Here is a 15,180-nt window from a genome sequence, read left to right as displayed (position 1 = left end):
TGGACAGGGACAAATTTACATCATACACAGACTTTAATTTCCTATGATTGTATCTGGGTTTTCCCCATTCTTTAAAGCAGACCAGCAGTTTTGCAGAACATGAGGGTGGAGCATTTCTGCTGGAGCACTCGGAGGTGTGCGGGGTTAACAGGCTCCTGCACAGCCTTTTCTGCCTCTGACAGCAGAGTTTGCCCCAGCACAGCTTCTGACAGGCAGTTCCCATCGCTTACCTGAGCCCTCAGGTCACCCCAGGGGAGCAGAAGTGAGGCACGTTGGCAGGATAAGACCAAGGCCAGGAAGAGACACAGCCTGTCTTGCACCAGCAGCCTTAGGGATGAAACCCCGGATCCAAAAGCCAGCACCAGCATCCAAAGCCAGCGAGGCAACCAGTTTCTACTTTATCTTGAAATAAATCGTGTAACCCCTGTAAGAACTTCCAAAGGCAAAACTGAAATAAAACCCCAAAATAGCCAGAGAGAAATCCCCCAATAGCTGTAGTATCCCATCTTATCCCCCTGCATTCTTAACACGCACCTGATCACACCAAGAAAAGCCTCCGCCATAAATCGATCCCTAAATCTGCTCCAGCAGCAGTTAATCCCCAGCACTGAATCATCCCCACCCGTGGCAGCAGTGAGAAATAACCCAACGCAACAGACACAACAGCCCTCACATCACACAGCCCTGCTGCACTGCCAGCATAAATATGCCAACTATTTTAAGCCCCCTCAGAGGATCTAGATTCACTCGGAAGCCAAACCGAAAACAACCTAAGAGGGGTAAACCCGCACACAGCATCAGCTACAGCCCAGGAAACAACCAACCCCTTTCAGCCACAGGAAACTCTTCCTATCCCTTTGCAATGCCAGTTAGAAACCTGGTTTAAAGCCAAAAGAAAGGAAAATTATGTTTTGGCACACTACCTACAGTTAAAACTAGCTCTGAATCCATCACGGAACCATTACTAAGGTACATCACTATTTTCGATGAATAAGGAGCCCTAGAAGTGCAGCTCCTGTGCAGGAACCTTAATCAGCAGCCAGTGCTTTGAAGAGCCATTCCTGCCAAATTCACTGTGTGCCAATAAATAAATTGGAGTTTTTCAGAAGTCCAGAATCTAGGAGGCAGGGGTATAAATATGGCTGCGGGAGTCAAATTTAACTTGCTAATTTTTTCTAAAAAGATCTGAAAAATGTGGTGGGTGAAGGGCCAGCAATCCCCAAATGGGGCTTTTTTTTATTGCCTTGGCATTTTGAAAGCTGTATTACTGCCGAGACAGGCACCTACCTGGCTGGTTTTCACCGTGCCACATCCCCCAGACACTTGAGCAAACACAAGCCCTGACCAGCCCGGCCTCCCAGGACACAGCTCCTGGCCTCACCCGGGGGCACGGGGGGCTCCAGAGCGGCAGCAACAGCAGACCGGCAGCCTGGGGCATTTGCAGGAGCAAAGTTTGCAGAATCAAGTGCTGCAACAGGAGCCAAGAGCCAGAATGCAGACGGGTAGCGGAGAAATAACCCTCCTTTATTTTTGGGGTATGGATTTATGTCAGCAAAGCACGGAAGGAGCAGCTAGGAGGAATGCTACAGGCAAGGTCCGACGGGTGCCGGGGCCCCGCAGCTGGGCGAATCTGCGTCCTGTGACATCTTGCCCTGTCAAGTGCAATTACTGTAATCTTCCACAGCCTCTCAAAATACGGATTCCCAGCTTAGAAACCGGGCATCCGCAGCATGAAAGCTGCCTTTGTGCCTGGGCAGACCCTGGGCGCAAGCCAGCCGTTAGGTGCATGAAGAAAATGAGTTCTCCACGTGCTGGGAGAAGGGAGGAAAAACAAGCTTTCCCGCCCGACCCCACTGCAGACGGGCTGGATTTCACCCACATCTCCCCGCAGCAGCCGCCAAGGGGCCGGGAACTGCGCGGCCACACGTCCCCCCGGGAGTAACGGGGCCGGTGAGCACGGAGAAGCAGCCAGTCCCACATCCCGGGTGAGCAGAGAACAGCCAACACATCGGACCATGGGGGCAGCTCACGGGAAAAAGGTAACGGGGCAGTTTTATTCAGGGCTGCTGAAGCGGTGGCGGGATGATGGAGGAAGCACCATCTGCTCACATGATGCTTGTTTTGCCCCACACACTAAGGCAGCTGGTGGCAGCTAGGGATTAGGGGGATGGGATCTGCTCCTGGGTGCAGGTGTCACTCATCAGGGCCAGATTAAGTAATTCCACCTGATGGGCTCAACATCAGGGCCTGCCGCAGCTTTCAGGAGAGCAAGGAGGGGATCAGAGCATTGCATTAGGACAGGCAAAGTCTGGCTTTCTGGGGAAAAACATCAGGCTTGCTCCGAGCACATCCAACAGCCTGTGGGCTGTCTCCTACAGAAGCTGTGCAGAGCAAGCTCCAGGATTCCTTGGCCTGTGACTTGCTGCCAGCTCCCTCCCAGGACAGGGAGGAGCCGTGCCAGGTCCCACAGCACCCATGCACATCTCCCTCCTCCCCAGATCCCCCGGAGAGCACCATCAAACAGCTCCAGAAGGAAACGGGACGTTACAGAGTCAAAGCCATGCAGAGGCAGCTAGAGATGGTTGGGCTGAGGATGCTGTTAGATATCACTTTGTTTTCATATCTGATGACATCAGTGCCCAGGGACTCATCATCACCATTCACTTGTGATGCCCTGATCTGGTATTAGACTTCTGTAGCTTGTCTCCCAGCTCTAAGAGAAATGCATTCATGCACCACACTAGGTCAGTAATTTCTACTGCAGTGGAGACAGAGCGACCCTTTGCCCCAGGAGGGACCCTGCATGCTCAGCTGAGCACGGTTTGTGCCTTCGGATGCTCAGATCCAAACCAGGTGCCTTTCAGAAGTTTGCAAACCTGCTGGGTTTTCTTCCAAAACCAGAGCTAGACACTGCTGAAGGGGAAACATGCATAAAAGCAACCCACTAGCCAGTCTTACCAACACCCAGAAGGAAATTCAGAGGTGATGTGGGACTAGTAAAGGTTTATCTATTTTCCTGGACCTCAGTGAAGTGCTCCCAGGCAGCCCCCTGCTTCTCCAACACCCACCTGAGGTGCTGATGTCATGGTGGCTCGGGCACACAGGGGAGTCACGGTCATTCCTGGAGTTCAGGGCTACCACAGCACGCTCAGGAGGAGCTGTGCTCTGCCCACAGCTAATCCCCCAACCTTTGCTCGTCTGGCAGTGACCTTCAGGCCTCAGCACATTTGTACGGGCATTACTGAAAGCAGGGAAATAAGCTAGTTAGGTCAGGCTTGGCTCAGGGCCACTCAGTTCAGCGCTGCTGCATTCAAAGGCATCCACGCCAGCCTCCCGACCCCCAGCCCAGACAGCTTTTGGACAGCTTTCCCCCTTGCTCCCTCTTCCGAAACACCACGATCCCACCGCAGCCTGGTTCTGAATGGCCTGGCTTTGAGATGCTCCCGGGAGCTCAGGCTCTCCCGTCACACCAGCTTGCTGGCAGCTCCAAAAAGCCCCGAGACAGTTTTACTTTCACAGGCACCAAAAGGTCAGAGATTCCACTCCTGCTTCAGCCTCCCAAACATTGCCCGGGTTGACAAAAGCCCGTGCCACCACACAGCTGGCACCAAGCAGGGACATCTGTGGCAGATTCTGGGTCAGTGCTTTACTCTTAGGCCGAAGCTGATGGGGGATGGAGATGAGACAGCTCCTTCTGCTGCTGTTCCAGGGTGGGCATGAACAGTGGGCTCCAGCCCTCACCCAGGACCGGGTTGGGTCCAGACGGCAGACAGGAAAGTTCTCCTTCCCCCACGGCTCGGGGACCAGGCACAACCCATCCACCAGCTACAGCCCAGAAGGGACCCGCCTGGGGCAGGAGGGAGGCTCAGCACCCCTCGCCAGCACTGCCTGCATTAGCAGTCTCAGCTGCACCCTTTTACATTTAGACCAGAGCAGCACTCCAAGGGGATTACAGTGGTGGATTGTGGAGTGCAAGGCAATCCCCAGCTCCACAACAAAAGGGACCGGAAAGGCTGCCAGCAGGGCTTCAAGGACATTTCTACTTTCAAAGGCTGCATCTGCTCCCAAAAAACCTGTTCTGGTATCACCACTGCCCCGGGAGTCCACGCTGACAGCAGGGCTCCAGCAAGGCACAGTCCCGTGCTGGGGTGCCCTTCGCTTCAAGGGAAGGACTTTGGCAGGGATCAGTTCAGGGGTGCTGCTGAGCTGGTGCCAATTTCCCGACCGGTTCCTCTGCTCTGCAGAGCACCAGCCCTGCTGGGTGCAGGAATGCAGCTCACATCCCTCTAACCACAGCAAACCACCTTCACACAGTTCTGCCAGCACAGCCTCCCCGGCAGCAGCCCCTCAGGGTGCCCGGGCAGATGCTCCCAGACCCCCCCAGGCAGCAGACAGGGTTGTTTCCAGGCTCCTGCACCTCTCTGCTGATTTTTCTTCCTGGTTTCTCAGGGCAGGGTTTGCATAGCGGCCGTTTCCCCAGGGAAAATTTTCTGTCCCCAAATTCCCAAGAGTGTCAGTTTACAGTAATGTCAGATGAGCTGAGATTAGCTGAGCAGGGAGCTTTGCTCTGCGGCTGGTTTAAAACAACAAGAGGCAGCATGCCAGTGCCAGGGAGAGAGGCTCTAACTTGTTCAGGAAAACCACAGCACCTGGCTGCCCATGCTGAAATCTGGGGCTTTGAGAGCATCACTTTAAATTCCTTCATCTGAATGTGGCAGAAGGACAGGACCACGGTTTCTGGGAGCTGCCGGTGGGACTTCCCCATGAACACAACTCAGCCCACAGGTAAGGGCATCCCCACAACCTGGCCAGAGAAGTGCTTCACCTGTGTCCCAGCTCACACAGGACATACTCTCTGGTCATCCATCCACCCTCCTCTGCGGGACACCAGAGGGGTGGTGGCCCAGGACACTCACCCTGTCTCCCAGTCACCCCAGCACAGCTGACCCAGAGCAGAGCCCCATTTCAGACCAACTTCAGCTTCTGCTAAGCTGCTCCACTAACACACTTAACTGCTCTTCATGAAGTTTTCTCACTAGCGATCACACAATAAGGGAGGCAAAGGCTACAAAAATCAACACTTCAGCTCCAGAATAAAAAGAAAAGTCCTAAAAAAAAATTTCCTCTGCAAAAGGAGTGGGAGGGAGAATAATTCTTTTGCTCTGCCCTCGTTAGCAGCAGGCTCTCAAACAGGTAAATAAGTGCCACTGCCCTTCCAACAGCTCTGCTGTAGGTAATAGAGGGGTCACGTTCCTACTAAGCCTCTGTGTAGAAGTCGGTCATCTTGTCTGTCAGGAGAATGGTCTGTCTCAAAAAAGGCATCTATCTGCTGCTGTCACAGAGCAGGGAGAGAATAAAAGTTGTGATTTTCAGGGTTTTCCACCCATCCTGAAGGAGGCATGAAGCAACGAGTTGCATTTTCCCCAGCATCACTTCATGCTGAGCAAGGCACTCCCTCCTCCAGAAGCCCCCAAAAGCAGACACTCCTCCCTGGGGCTAACCCTGGCAGCTGAGCTCTGCACACAGGTATCCTGCTTGGCATCCCCCCAGCGCCAGGGCCACACGTGCAGGGCACCCCCAGGTACAGCAGCACCCCCTGCGCTCAGCACCGTCACTTTTCTTGACCAGCACCACCTGCAAAAACCACGGTCCAACAAGGAGCAGAGCTCCAAAACGCCGAGATAACATTTCAGCAACATTTTTTAAAGTCTGCATTATTAAATGAAATATCTAGATTGGCCAAAAAACTGGTTGTCACCATTCAAGAGCTTTGAAACTCTTACCCCAACTATAAAAACCCTGGGCCCTTGCTTTGGAAAGCACAGGAGAGAGTAATGCAAACAGGAGGAGCTGTGTGTCAGGCTGGCAGAGGAGAGGTTTATAACGAGAAAGAAAAGGGCTGTTTCATGCCGGTGCAGCAGAGCACAGGGAAGAAACTGCCACCAAGGGCCCAGCACGGTGGCTGTCCTGGTGCAGGGACACAGATCCCACAAGGCCAAAGGAGGCAGCCCCAGCTCCTTCCCTTCCCTCCAGCTACCAGCAAAAGCAGCATCTGCAATTGAAACTGCTTCAAAAAACAAGCTGAGGAACAAGGCTCAAATCACTCCCAGAGGGGATAGAAGAGCTCAACTACGGAAAGACAAAGATCATGAAACACAGCAGCTTGTGACACCCGGAGAGGCACGGTGAGAGGGGACATCACAGGGACAGAGCCCCCACGGCAGCAGGGACACTGATGCCCCATCGTGCCAGCCACGCTGGCAAGCACAGCGGCATTTTCCTGGCTCTCTCTGACAGCCATTTCAGAAAGCCGGTAGCCGGTGTCCGTGCCAGCTCCTTCAAAGCATCCCCGTGCCCGGGCAGCACGAGAGCCCTGCCTGCTCTGCCCTCCCGCCCCGCCGGCCAGGGCTGCCGCCCCGCTTTCGGCAGGAGGGGCTGCGGGTGCCAAGGCCCCTGAGCAGAACAAGTCCCACCGACTGTCACTGAATGCCACCAGTTGTCTGGTGGCACTGGCCCCGGGAGCAAATCCAAAAATCAGATGGCAACAGGGAACTACAACATTTTGGTGGAGCAGCGCGCTGCTGAGGGAGAAGGGTTGGCTGTGCGCTGCCTGCGGCTAGCCTTGGTCCAGAGGAACAAGAGCCGATGACTCTGCACATTAGAAGAATCCCAAGCGCCTCATGAGACTGGGGAGATCATTGATGAAAAGTCCATTTCTGGTCAAAATTAATATACACCCTGAAAGTAACAGCTCAGGCTCACAAGACAGCAAACACTTACAAGTCCTCCCATCTGTCTGACACAGCCCAGAGTGGAGAGCAGGACCAGGGCTTGTCCCAAATCCTCCTCAGAAGCTCTCTCAGGTGACTTTATCCTGCCTCTTCTTGCCCCCCTCTTCTTCAACCCTTTAAAGATGGTGACACCTGGGGACTCTGATTAAGCAGAGACTCCAGGCTTTTGTAGCTTTCAGAGAAAGTAAAATAAAATGCTGTAGCATCCCAGCCCTCAGAAGCCAAATTCATCAGTGGGTTGCTCTGGCTCCTTGAAAGAGCTCACAGCTTTATATCTTACCTCTTCATCCCAAGTACAGAGACAGCACAGACACACCAGCTCTCACACTCGGGTAACCCACTCCCTGCCCCCAGAAAGATGAACATTTTGGTCCTGACAGGGTTTTATATGGGCTCAGTGCCGACAGAAAACTTAATTGGACACAGCTGCCCCAGCGTAGGGCTCTGACTTCCCCAGCCTGTACTGTTGCTTCTGCAGCTGTGCGGGATCAGCAGCCCGTGTGCTGCATCCTCCATCACAGTGCAAGAACAGCTGCTGTGATATCCATACCGACTCTTTAGACAGCTGAATTTGCCCTGAAATAGGGGCGCACACGCAAGTGCAGGATGTGCAGCTTCTTGACCAGTGAGGCAACTGATCACATCTCACCAGGCCCTGCACGAGAAGCTGCGATCCACGGTCGAAGGTGCTGGGCAGGACTCAGAGGAGCGTGTTGCCAGCCCCTCCAGAGGAAGGGCAGATGCTGGCTGGCACTGGCCAGTGCTGCCTGCAGCGTCGGGGCTGCAAGGGAGCCATGGAAGAGGGCTCAGACTGAAGGAAGGTGCGCGATGCACTCGTGAGGAGACCAGGAAGATCACTGCATGGGAAACGCGGCAGCTGCCGGGTCTGGGATGGCTCAGCAGTCCTCAAATAAAAATGGATTAAAGCAATTAAAGGCTTCGCTGCTTCGCTGCTTTGCTCTGCTCCTGGGGGGCTTGTTCAAGTGGTGCCTGCTGCCTCCTCGTGAACCCTGCAATAACAGGGACGCTTCATCTCTTCCTCTGCTTCCTCCGTTTGCAGCCCGCGGCGGCAGGCAGCCTGGCAGGTGGCATCCCATCCCAGACAACAGCCAAACTCCTTCTCTTTTGGCCCTTTGGGGTCTCCCGCTGGCACATGCTGCCCACAGGGAACAGGCCACCCCACTCTGCCTTGCTGGCCTGCTACCAGAAGTGCCTGGGGCTGCTGGGGCATTTCTGCTGTTATCTTTCACAAAATCCATTTTTCCAAGCTAAGGACCAATTCTAGTGATCCTGGCCAGGTAAAGAGCACAACAAGGTGATGTCAGAAGAGCGGATTTCTGATGCCAGCACTATCCTTGGCCCCTAACGTATAGTCCTTGGTTGTGAAATGGAGTAATGACGCCACTGCAGCCTGGGGACTCCAGGACAGCATGGCACAGTGCCAGAAATAAATATTGTTCCTATTATTCATGTGGCATAAGCCTCTGTTTTTGCAAAATGCTATTCTTCAAGGCACTTTAGAGTGTCTTAATGGTCCCTCTGCAGCATGACAGCAATTCGCTCCAAAACTGCTGGAGCCCTTTTGTGCCAGTGACTGATGCTTTTCTCATGCAGTCAGCAGCATCCCCAGAAATAGCAGAGCAGTCTTTCACATCATCAGCGGTATCACAACTCCAGCACAGGGCAAAAAAAAAAAAAAAGCTCCTGAGACAGGTAAAATAATGGTTTATCCATAGCAACAGCTTAACTGCTGCTAACAATATTGAGGTGAGCGATGTAGGTATTGCCAACAGATAGCAGGGTGAGAATTCGGCTTTGTCCTGCCATGCGGCAGCATTATGTGCCCCACCTATTGCAAGGGACCAGATTAAAAAGCACTGAACTGCAGGCGAGGATTTCCTTAGGGCCAAGGGAGAGCAGCAGGTCCAGCAGCACCCTGCCAACGGATGGATGTGCTGCTCTGCTTTGTGCTGGGGAGCTGCCGAGAGCCTCCTCGTGCCCTTCGTAGCGGGATCTCGGGCTTTGCAGTCAACCCGACTGCTGACAAATGAGCCTTGCTGCGGGGCTGAGCCCTGTCATTGATTGCTCTCATTAATCTGCAGGAATTTTTTGGCCGAGGTCTGGTGTGTCACACTCCATCTCCCCAGCCATGGGGCCCAGGGCAGTCAGGGAGCAGCATCTGCTCAGCTTCAGCAAGGAGATCAGTGGGGTCCCTGCCCCGGGGTTGGCAGCTCCAGCAAGCTCCCCCCCCATGCTGCTGCTTCCCCGCTTTAGCTTTTTTTTGCCTTTTTTTCCGGGCAGTCTGTGAAATCAGACTCCATTTGCCAGCTTTCACGGCCGCAGGAGACCTGTGCTTGCCTTCGGGGGCCAGCCCCACCACGAGGATTTGGGAGGACAAAGACAGGCAGAGGTCAGCACAGCACTCATCTGTGTCAAATTGTGTTTGCTTTATGAATAAAATCACACCAAGTGCTATTTGAAGCATTTGCAATTTTCCACTCAACTAGGCAGCAAAGTGGCCACCTGGCTGGTGCTCCCTAAGAGCCGCACCGGAGCTGCAGTAACGTGAGCCTGGCTCTGCATCCAGACCCCGAGCCCGGCCTCCTTCTGCAAGCCTAAATTTACAAATTGCTGTTGTCAAAAAAATCCCCGAGGCTCATGAGAGTGGCCACAAGCATCCACCCTCAGCTCCACTTTAGCCCAAGAAATGCTGCAGACTTGTAGAGGTCGAAAGACCGGTAATGAAACGTTACACCAATAACTTGATATTTCTTAGAGTCCTTTTGCAATATGATCGTCAAACCAGCTATGGTTGTGGCCAGGGACCAGGAGTAATACAAGCTCACAGCTTCGCTTGGAAAACCTGCTCACCCCCGGGCAGGTGCGTATGGAGGGCTGGGCAAGGGCGGCAGAGCAGCGGGTAGCCCGGCACAGGGAGAGACGGGGCTGGCGCTGGGCTGGAGCAAGCCCTGGATTCATGGTGCTTCAGGGACCCTGCTGAGACCCCTCCCCGTGACAAGGGCAGGCCACGGCAGCAGATTTCATAGCTACTGGCTCAGGAGCTCAGGGATGTGCCCGGACATCGACTCCTGGGTGCCTGCCAGTCCCGACTGCAAAACCTGCCAAAATAAGTGTCCCATAATGAGCTGGGAGCAGAGGAATGTGCACGGTCAAGCTCCCCGAGGGGGAGTAACTCTCCCAAACCCAGTATTGCTCTGCCCCTGCAAGAGAGAGGAACTCAAGTTTCTCACAACAGCCTGATAGCAGCTACATCATGACCTCCATCAGAGCCCCATCTGCCAGCTCTGGAGGAAGCGGGTGTTATGCTGCCTTTCCTAGCCCTCAAGAAATTTCAGAAATTCACCCAAACTGCAGCCCATCCGCTGGCTAAGGCCAGCAGGCAGTTAAAAGCAACATTAGGCGTTGGGGCATGCTGCTGATTTGCTCTGGTTTTCTCCTGAACTAGAAAATGGTATCATCTCGGCAAACATGTGCACCAGCTTGCTGAATCAAATAAGCCTCAGCACCTCACATGGCAAGGCTTTGCAGCAAAACAATCGGGCTGACAGATTTTTGTGCATTGACATCACAGATGGGAAAAAATCTTACTAATCCCCAAAAGTTTCTTCCAGTGGGTGATTTCACTGAGGTCCCTGGAATCAGTCCCAGCTGCTGTAAATGAGCACAGATAGACCAGAATTCAGCAATAACACAGGAGATTTGGGCAACAGCTTAGACAGTATCTCAGCATCCGGGAGCATGTAAGAGGTATTTCATACAGAACACCTGGAGCAGCAAGAGGGTATTCGGGGCTAATTCAAAGCCGTAGTAGACTACAACTTGGCTAACCTCTAAATCATGTGGTTTTGTGGCTGCATCACTCAGAGAAATGCTGGCTTTGATCTGCCAACCATCAATGCCTTGTTCCAGGTCATGACAACTTTGTTCGAAGCCCATGGGTTAAGGGCTATTTTAATCAATGGAAGTGTTCACTCATTGAACACCGATGTCAGCAGCTGCTACAGCACCTTATGGACAAAGTACCCTTCTCTGAGCCCATCTTCTCCCACAGAGGTTAGGCAACTTCCAACCCTGCTAATGGTACCTCCCTCCCAAAACCGGGTTTGCAGGAGATTCGCATCAGTTCTCAGCCTGGGTGGCATTTTGCCCACTAATACCTCTTTATCACCATGATCTGATTACAGCAATTTCTTGCCTAATTCATGAGCTCAGACTTTGGCTGTAGTGCAATACAGAGGTTCTGATACTGCACCTTAATGGCACCTGTATTGAACTGAACCTGCCTGAAGCCATCCTCCTCCTCGCCCCTTTGCGTGGCTCAGGCTCTGACCACGTTGACAGCTCATTTCCTAATCCTTTTCATCAAAGAACAAACACGGTCCAAAATTACCAGCTATCAATTTTGCTGCAAGTAAATATTAGAGCACCCACGCGTAGCACGAGTAACCCTGATGAATGGTTTATACAGGGAGGCTGGCTTCGAGCTGCAGTAGGAGCACAGCGCTCCCCGAGAGGGGAGCCACGGAGGAGGATGCCTGCTCAGAGCTGGTGGTTCAAAGCAGCCTACACCTGCAAAACTGCCTCCAGATATGTGCTGCAGGAGCCCTTCGCTGAGCATCAGAGTCAGGGCCAAGAAGGGTCATGCTGGGCTAGAATAATGCCCAGGATGTTTGGGAGTAACACAGAACAGTAAAAGTACAACGTGAGACTACTTACTATTTATATTTTATGTTGCTTTGTTGTGCTTAACCCCACTTAATAACCAGGCTAATTCCAGCTAAACTGGTGGGCGTCCTCATTGACATGGTCCAAGCAGGCTGGGGATCCCAGGCAAGAGCTGGCCTGCAGGTTCCTGCTCCCAGTGTCTCCAGGATCCTCCCTTTCTCGCTGGAGAAATTCCTTGGCTGGGGCCACTGCAGGCTGGTTGTTGATGATGATGATGGAAGCACTGGGTGGGCTTGGGGCAGCTCCTCCTTCATCCCCCCGGCACAGCATCTGTCCTGCTCACCCACAGAGGGGCACAGCATTACCATCCGATGCCAGATTCTATTACTACTCCTTACCCCTGGCAAGAGGCACTTGCACTGCACACAGAAGTGATTTTCACAGGGATACAGGAGGTTTGGGGAAATAGCAGGCATTTTCTGCCAATTTACTGTAACAGACTCTCCCCATGTAAGCCTTCACTGTGACAAATGAAGCCATCTGACTCCTGTAGTAGCCATCGCCCTGCCCAGCTGGGTCGGGGACAGAGTCCAGTCCCGTGCTTCTCCCATGGGGAGCAGACAAAATTCTCTATCACCCGAGCAATCATTAACTCCCGGCTGTGAGCTGGGGAGGTGCGAGAAACCGTCCTGCTCTGCAAACACACTAATGGCTTGAGTGGAGATTAGCAGGAGTGCAATTCCAGGCACCCCGTGCCACAGGGGTGACAGGGTATCGGGGACCAGGCAGAGCTCTGACCAGCCTACGCTCCCCCTGCCCTTGGCTTTGCCACTGCCAAGGTCACAGTGCAACCAGCGTGACGTCTGTCAGGGGCACATGGAGCAGAGGTCTGGGCTGCTCATCGCAGGCAGCACCTCAGCCAATGTCTAGCATTAACCCAGCGGAGGAAATGTTTAACCAGCCTCCAAGACCTCCCTGCAGCAGGAGGTGAAAAGCTGTCTACCTTCAAGTCCCAGCCCCGGGTGACTTCAGCAGGGCCAGAATTTTGTCTGCAGATGGGGAGCCTGGGCACGACTGGCAGCGATGCTGCACTCCCAAGCCTGTGCTGAGAGTGGAGATTTAATAAAGATACAGGCAGGCAGGGCCAGGCAGAGCTGTCTGCTCTGTAATTCCCAGCTTGCATCGAGGCTGCTCAGCGCTGTGGCCAGGCAGACAGCAAGCCCATCTCGGCGGCACTGTTATCTCGCTGTCACTGCACACACGTCGGCTGGATGCATTGCACAACCATGGAAAAGCCAGTATCTGTGTTGGGTACTCACTTGACATGTCTGGGGGTTTTTTGATACACAGGAGACGTGTCCGCACGAGAAAGCTCCTGTTGCTGCAGCAATTGGTTAGAGAAACGACAGCCAGCAGCCAACATCACTGGCAAAGTAACTTAGCAGCTAAAAGTCCATCTAATGTAGAGCCCCGGTAATGAGGAGCGGGCTGTGGGCTCCCCCAGAGCCATCCTCCTCGTCACAGCATTCATGAACCAACCATGCAGCCACCCACCAGTGCCGCTCCGCGTGCGCAGCGTTAGTTTCTCTTTACGTGCATGTTGAATGAAAAGAACACATCGCTTTCTCAGCAGGGCAAAGTCCAGTTCCCAAGAAACGAGGTCTCATGTAAGAAGGGCTGTGCCAAAGCTGTGCCAGAATTGCTCAGCTCTCCTACCAGCTCCTGGCACTGGGGCTCCCCTGAGCTCACTCCTCGGGGGGTGACGCCTCCAAACAACCCCCCGGCAGCACTCACAGCAACATGGAACCATGCAAGGCACAGAAGCCACAATGAGAAATGCTGGGGCGAGCTCCCCGTGTCACCTTCTCCTGGGACATGGAGCCACTTCAGAAGAAACACGGGGGCAGTTGGGGAGTGACGCAACCCCGTGTCTGCAGGAGCGACTCCAGATAAATATCCCCCAGCAATCAGCCACCTTCACACAACCTTCAGGGAGCTACAGGGGGAATACAAAGGCTTTTTGTTAATCCCAAAGACTCAGGAGCACAGGGTGAGATTGCTTACTAATTTAGATAGCAAAGAGAATTTTTGTGCGAGGAGCTTCTAGAAAAACAGCTTTGCCGTGAAAAGCCTTTCGGTTCAGGACAGCAGGTCCTAAGCACCTCACAAACCCAGTTCCCTGCAGAGAGGAGCCCAGATGTGCAGCTGGCCAGGCACTAGGTTGTAGCACACAGAAATACGTCCAGAAAATTTAGCTTGCCTTTTTCCAAATTGTTTTACTCAGTCAAAAGCAGGTGTTGATGGATCACAGCCCCTTTCCTGTCCCGCATCTGACAGCCATAACCACACTTACACAGGAACTCAGAGGGTTTAAACTGATGCTTTTTCACCCCCTTTGACATATCTCCAATGAACTCACTGACCCAAAGCCCAAAACCAGGTGTTGAGCTTTAGCCTACTCAAAGGCAGCCCAAGGGGGGGTAATACAGATGTGCATCCATTTCTTTTTTCAGTTCAAAATTGAGACAAACTTTTTTGGGGGAGTGTGCAACGAGCAGCCAGGCTACGGGGCAATGGGCGATGTGAGGGGAATCTGCACAGGCACGAAAAGCTCCTGGGGCAGACGTGGGCTGTGAGGCGGGTTGCAGTTTGATCAGACAAACTGCACAACCTCCTCGCTTAAAGCCCTCTCCTCCAGCACAGCCTTGCTCTAGGGGCAAAAGCTGTGTGGGATCTTCAAAATCCTGCCCGTGGCTAACCCACGGCTGGTCGGGTCAGGCTGGCCATGCTCACACCAGCACGTGTACACCACACACAAGGGAATGCAGAGCAGCCTGCCTCCTACCTCCTGCTTCTGATGCTGCATGTCAATTCGATTTACCAGCTCCTGGTCAGGAGGTTAAAAAAAATAATAATTCTAAGTTTCTAATAGCAAATGACCGGCATCTCCTGTAACAGAGAAATACCTGTACAGTCCTTTCCCATTTCTCTCTCGTCCTTTCTTACAGAAAGAATATTCCCTTCAGTCCAAGTGTCCAAATGGAAGCAGGAACCCTGGGAGTGGTGGCTCGGGTGAGTGTCAGCAGCCGGCGCTGCCCCGGGAGGCCTTTGCGATGCGAGCTGGGGGCACTGCTGAGCCCTCGGCTGGAAAACACGACCGGGGTGGGAGAAAAAGCTGGGATGTGGAGAGGAGAAAAATGCGGAGTGGCGAAAATAAGTGATTAAGCACCCCCGTGCCCATGGCAGCCTGGCCTCTTTCTCCAGACCTTCACGGGGCCGGGAGCGTCAGGCCAGGATAGTGTGTGCACCCATGGGTGCCATGGCGTGTGACTGCGGTGGGCACCACAGCAGTGCTCCCCAGCTTCCCCTACACCCTTCCTCTTGGTGGAAGTGGTTTCACCCCATCCCTGCCCACCTCCTGGGACCAAAACACTCGGCATCTGCAGGCTGGCACGGGGTGACCGGGGCAGAGCTGGACTGCAGCACCCATCTAAGAGCCAGAAGGAGTTGCTGGGATGGTTTAAATCCTTTTCCTCTCCCACCTTTGCAGTTTCTGGTTTCCCAGGCCATGGCAATTCAGGGATGGCCAACACAGCACCTCCAGCCGCAGTGGGGAGGGGGATGAGGGGCCCGATCCGGGCAGGGGCTGCATCTCAGCGAGATGAGACCCGGGGCAGCCATGTAGCAGCATCCCACAGCCCTG

General features: G+C 53.6%; 1 protein-coding gene across 1 annotated transcript in view; it reads left to right on the top strand.

Moving 5' to 3' along the window:
• The first annotated feature begins 1,422 nt into the window (after positions 1–1,422).
• Positions 1,423–15,180, top strand: part of FAM107A (family with sequence similarity 107 member A) — a 28,391-nt gene continuing 14,633 nt past the window's right edge. The window contains exons 1-2 of the mRNA XM_026857461.1: positions 1,423–2,039; positions 14,486–14,549. Of these exons, the coding sequence (XP_026713262.1) occupies positions 2,016–2,039; positions 14,486–14,549 (88 nt within the window). The 5' untranslated portion in view covers positions 1,423–2,015. The remainder of the gene's footprint in view (positions 2,040–14,485; positions 14,550–15,180) is intronic.

This window comes from Athene cunicularia (genome assembly GCF_003259725.1).
Source record: "Athene cunicularia isolate RWA chromosome 12 unlocalized genomic scaffold, athCun1 chr12_part1, whole genome shotgun sequence".
In the NCBI taxonomy this organism is placed as follows: Eukaryota; Metazoa; Chordata; class Aves; order Strigiformes; family Strigidae; genus Athene; species Athene cunicularia.
The sequence above is the reverse complement of the archived record's forward strand: the minus strand, read 5'-3'. Positions and strand labels throughout refer to the sequence as shown.